The following is a 5,137-nucleotide window of genomic DNA, read 5'->3' on the forward strand; positions in this document are numbered from 1 at the left end:
CGGGTTGTGAGTGCAGCCCGCGGGCAAGCCAGAGCGCGGGCCAGTTCTCCTGCGGTGGCCAGGCCTGGGTGCGGGCACGAGACAGGCGCCCCGCAGGCTCAGGCCCACGTGGCGCAGCCATGAGGGCGAGTCCGGAGAGGGTGGGTGGGTGCGGGGAGTCCCTCCACGCAAGGGCCTGTGGAAACCCAACCGAGGTCTGGGCGGAAAACAGACCCCGGACGTTCTTCCCTCTCCCCAGGCCTGAACTGTAGTAGCGGCGGCGCTTCCTGAGCTCTGGCACCTCCAACCGCCCACTTTGTTCTGCCTGCATTACCTGCCGAGGCCTACCCCATCTCTGCAACCCAGATGGGCTGGGGCCTCCATTCATGCCCAGCCGCTCTCTCACTGTCCTGAGCAGGCCCACCCTTAGGAAGGGTCATGGAAGGGCCCCTGCAGGATGCAGAAGAGACCCCGAACACCCAGGGCCATGCCACCGACTGGAGGTTTGCTGTGTGCAGTTTCAGGGATGCCTGGGATGAGGAGGAACCTGCTCCTCAGATACAGGTTCTGGACCCCTGCCCTCTAAAACCACCAGCAGGGGCAGCCCAGGGCGAAGGGCTATTGGGCAGCCCTTTGCCCCAGGAGCTTCAGTCACTCCCAGATGGGATGGCTGCAGATGGGTCTGGAGGTGGCCAGAAGAGCACTTTAGGAGGCCCTGCTGCCCAGTCTGAGGAGCCAGCCCCCTGTGCAGGGAAGAGCCTGCTATGCCACATATCCTCCCACCTGAGCCTGGCACAGGGTGAGAGCAATGGCCCAGGGGGAGGCTTGGGTGAGGACCTAGGTCCAAGCAGGGCAATGTCAGCTGGCTTGGGCCCTGGGGGATTGGACAGCAGTCCTGTGGACTTCAGAGAAAATATATCACAGACATCTTCAAAGCTGCTGGAGGCAGGTAAGGAAGGCTGGCCCAGGGCAGTCTGGGAAGGGAGTAGGAGAGCCTGGAGGTGGGTGTTGAGAATTGGGAGGGCTTTGGTCCTACTCAGGCCAAAGACCAGGTCCAAGGCAAGATCTTGGGGTAGGTCTACAGCTCAATGCAGACCCAAGACATTTCCCTTCCCAAGACCCCAGTAGATCCAGTCTCCCTAAGCCTACGGACTGCCTCCTGGCCCAAGACCTCACCTGGGAGCTGCTGGCCAGTGGCATGGCTGCCCTGCCAGGTAGCTGGGAGAACCTGTGGTGGTGGAGGTGAGGTGACCTGATTGGGCAGGTGTTCACTGCTTCTTCCCCTCAGGAACTCGAGATGGAGAAGGCCGAGCTGTGCTGCTCCTTTGTGCCCACAACCCAGGCTGGCTTCACCCCAAGTGCAGCAGCCAGGAACTCACCCGCCTCCTGCTCTACCTGAGAAGCATCCCCAGGTACTGGGGAGGCGGTTAGGACTTCCAGATGTTAGGACCTGGAAATCTGATACTGAACGGAAACTCACCCCTTCAGGCCGCAAGTACAAGTCCTGGGACTGACAGTGCTAGTGGATGCCCAGATTTGTTCTCCAAGCTCTTCCCTCTTCTGGGGACTTAACCAATTACAAGTGAGTACAGGATTATAGCTCCCTCTTCTCATTCCTTTTGGCAGACTGGGGGCAGGGCTGAGCTCAAATTCCTTGCAGGAAGCAGCCCCAGGGTCAGTTCACCAGGTGATGCTAGTGGGAAAGATGCCTGAAGAGGTGCCTTCTGGGATACAGGTACTGAGCCAAGTGGACTGGGGGTAGCTGGGATGCTTTCCCACCCAGGCCTGGTCACAGCACCGTCTTCTGCAGCTGGAGCAGCTGCCCTCTCATCAGAGCCTGCTGACCCACATCCCTACCGCGGGATTGCCCACTTCACTGGGAGGATGCCTGCCTTACTGCCACCAGGCCTGGCTGAATTTCCGGATGGTCAGTGTACCAGGTGGGGTGTGGAGGGGTTAGACAGGCAACCTGGGCCAGCCGGGGAGCTTTCCCTGGGCTGGTGTGAGCAAGGCAAAGCTGTTCCTGTGGCCTGGTATCCAGGAGGCTGAGGCCAGCACTGCCCACTGCTCTGGTCATGCCTGCTCCTGTTCACAGCGTCTGGAAGCCCTTCTGCAGTGCTGTCAGGTGGTTTGTGCCCTGCTCCAGGGGGCCATCGAGGGTGTAAAGGCTATGCCTCAGCCTACGGAGTCTGTGGTGAGTGTTCCCTCTCAGCACCTGAAAGTTCCTTGTCTTCCTCCTCATCTCCAATGCTCACCTTCACTGCCTTCAATCACAGGAAGTTGGTCAGCTGCTCCAGCAGGTGCAGGGCCTGATGCAGCAGGTGCTAGAGTCGCCACAGCTGGCATGGCTACAAAGCCAGGGGGCCTTGGAGCTGGCATGGCTGAAGCAGGAGGTCCCAGAGGTGACCCTGAGCCCAGACTACAGGTAGATGCAAGCCCAGCTCCCAGGCCTTGCCCTTCACATCTCATGCCAATGACTCACCTGGCTGGCTCTGAACCAGCTGGGCTCATGGTCCCAGGGCAGGGTAAAGTGGAGCCTATTACCCATACCAGGCCAGCAGTAGACAGGGCTGACAAGATGTATGGCCACGTGGACAGACTGCTGCACCAGCTGACCCTGCAGAGCAACCAGCAAATACAGACCCTAGAATTGGTCCAAACGTTGGAGGCCCAGGAGGCCGGACTGCACCAGGTGGGAATGACCTGCCCTGAGTGGACCCCGGGTCTCAGGCAGGAACCCATAGCAGCTCTTCTCACTTTTCCCTGCTTGCGCCCCTCCAGATAGAAGCGTGGCTCCAGGAGGTGGGCTGGCCAGCACTGGTGGAGCCAGAGGAGCCCTCGCTGGACGTTCTGCTTCAGGCCCAAGGCTCTTTTCGGGAGCTGGACCAGGTTGCCCAAGTAAGTTTGGTCACTTGTCATTTGCAGGTATTGGGGCACTTCACCAGGGACTGGGAATGTAGGAGTGAATGAAAGCAAACCAACCTCTTGCTCTGTTGGAATTTATAGTCCAGCAGAGGAGACCAGTTGAATAAAAGATTCACATGTTTATGTGTTTGCAGACTAAGCCAAGAGTGCTATAGAGAAGCAACATGGGTGGTTCTCTCTCGAGTGTGTAATAAAGACCTGGCCCAGCAGGGGTGTTAGATGAGCATTTTGGGGGATGACATTTGAAGAATAAGTTGAGTTCAACTAGGAAGGAAAGGGTCGGGGACAGAGGCATGTTCTAGTCAGGGGAAGCAGCATGTGCAAAGCTCCTGTGGCGGGTGGGTGGGAGTGTGGTGTTCCTGAACAACCATAAAGCCAGTGAGGCTGAAACGCAGAGCAGAAGAGAGTGCTGGGGGAGATGAAGTGTGACCAGGCTGAAAGATGGGTTTATGACCAGATCACTGGCCCTTGTAGTAGCATTAAGTTTAATTTGGAAAATTACATAACCAGATCCATATTCTAGGAAAATTACCTTTGTTTCTGGGTAGACAACAACGTGGAGGATAGATGTGGAGAGTCCAGTGAAGAGGCAATTGCTTTGTCCAGATAGAAAGTAATGCTTTCTCTGGCCAGGATGGTGGCAGGGGGGATGGATTTGAAAAGTGGATGTGAATTGATTGTGGGTCCACAATGGAGGATAAAGAGGAGGGAGATTGTAAGGATGAGTGGGTGCTGCTCTTTCAGGAGACAAAGACTTTCTTGGGGAAGCATATTCATGAGTCCAGTGTTAGGTTCACTTGTTTTCTTTTTCAAGTCACCAGATGTGGGACTCCAACCATGCAGTTAGCTATGTGGGGATCCAGCCCCTCAAATATCAGGCCACAGGGCCGGCTCCCCTGCTCCCTCCGAGAGAGAAAGCACTCCCCAACAGGGCCTCATCCTACCATAATCCTTTTTCCTCCAGTTCTGCATCCACTAGAATCCTCAGTGCTCATGCTCCCAGCATGTTTTTCAGGCGTATGGGGCCAGGACTTGAGCTCTGGCCAGCCATGAGAGAACTGGCTTTCTCTGTGCAGTGATTCTAGGGCCAGATCTTGGGCATGCTTTTGAAATGACAAAGGGAGTAAGGAGAAGGCCCTGGCATGTTGGGTCTGAAGCTTGGAGGAAAGGTCTGGCTGAAGAGGGTCACTGGCACAGGTGGGCATTGATGACATTTGAAGTGTGGTCACATGTTTTGCCCAGGGAAGAGAGTGGAGTATCAGCAAGGAGCCCCATTGTTTAATGGCCCAGGTGAGGGAAGGGGAGCAGGAGGAAGAACCACTACAGAAGAACGAGAAGAATGAAGAGTTGTGAGGAGTTGTGGGAGCTTAGTGGGGAGAGGGTTGAATACTGCTGAGACGTGAAGCTCGAAGGCCTGAGAAGAGATGGGACTGTGTGTGTGTGTGTGTGTGTGTGTGTGTGTGGGCGCGCAGTACAGAGAGACTTGACAAGGGTGTGCAGATGTCAGAGGGAGAGCTCTGGGGGCGAGGGACATACCACCAGGCCTTGTGTGTGTGTGTGTGTGTGTGTGTGTGTGTGTGTGTGTGGTGTCTCCCACCACAGAGAGACTTGACAAGGGTGTGCAGATGTCAGAGGGAGAGCTCTGGGTTCGAGGGCCATACCACCAGGCCTAGGCTGGCTGAGCCTAGTCTCTGTCTCTCTAGGAGCAGGTCAGGCAAGGGGAGAAGGTTCTGCAGCCACTGGCTGGCTGGGAGGCAGCTGACCTGGGCCCCTGTGGGGCACGCTTTATGGCCCTGCGAGCGCAGCTCACTGAATTCTCCAGGGCTTTGGCCCAGCGGCGTCAGCGGCTGGCAGAAGCTGAGAGGCTGTTTCAGTCCTTCAAGCAGGTGGGTGAGGGGTTTTGCCCTGGCTCTCCATGCTCAGTGGGGCCAGCTGCACCACAGCTCGGGCACTTACTGGTGGCTCTGCTGATTCTCTTTTCTTGTCTTCAGTCTGACTTGAAAATCCAGGCACTGAGGTTGGGACCTCGGCCAGCATCCTGAGAGGACAGGGAGTGGGGGGAGGAGCAGAAGGTTGGGCAGGCTTGAGTGGGGTTCTCCTTTACGCCCGTCTGGCCTCGGTGTTGCAGGCCTCCATGTGGGCCGAGGAGGGCCAGCGGATGTTGGCAGCGCTGGAGCAGGAGAGCCCGGGAGTTGTGCTGCAGCGGCTGGCGCCGCCACGGGGCCGGGCCCCC

The 5,137-nt window shown here is 57.3% G+C and overlaps 1 protein-coding gene across 1 annotated transcript in view; it reads left to right on the forward strand.

Annotated features, from left to right (window-relative positions):
* PLEKHG4 (pleckstrin homology and RhoGEF domain containing G4) overlaps positions 1 to 5,137 on the forward strand; it is a 10,997-nt gene continuing 5,860 nt past the window's right edge. The window contains exons 1-13 of the mRNA XM_006155608.3: positions 1 to 68; positions 239 to 928; positions 1,098 to 1,193; positions 1,268 to 1,391; positions 1,468 to 1,561; positions 1,640 to 1,714; positions 1,790 to 1,906; positions 2,075 to 2,173; positions 2,256 to 2,404; positions 2,533 to 2,671; positions 2,761 to 2,877; positions 4,608 to 4,790; positions 5,033 to 5,095. Coding sequence (XP_006155670.1) covers positions 418 to 928; positions 1,098 to 1,193; positions 1,268 to 1,391; positions 1,468 to 1,561; positions 1,640 to 1,714; positions 1,790 to 1,906; positions 2,075 to 2,173; positions 2,256 to 2,404; positions 2,533 to 2,671; positions 2,761 to 2,877; positions 4,608 to 4,790; positions 5,033 to 5,095 — 1,767 coding nt within the window. The 5' untranslated portion in view covers positions 1 to 68; positions 239 to 417. The remainder of the gene's footprint in view (positions 69 to 238; positions 929 to 1,097; positions 1,194 to 1,267; positions 1,392 to 1,467; positions 1,562 to 1,639; positions 1,715 to 1,789; positions 1,907 to 2,074; positions 2,174 to 2,255; positions 2,405 to 2,532; positions 2,672 to 2,760; positions 2,878 to 4,607; positions 4,791 to 5,032; positions 5,096 to 5,137) is intronic.

The sequence above is a fragment of the Tupaia chinensis genome, unplaced genomic scaffold (assembly GCF_000334495.1).
Source record: "Tupaia chinensis unplaced genomic scaffold, TupChi_1.0 Scaffold000463_1, whole genome shotgun sequence".
Classification (NCBI taxonomy): Eukaryota; Metazoa; Chordata; class Mammalia; order Scandentia; family Tupaiidae; genus Tupaia; species Tupaia belangeri.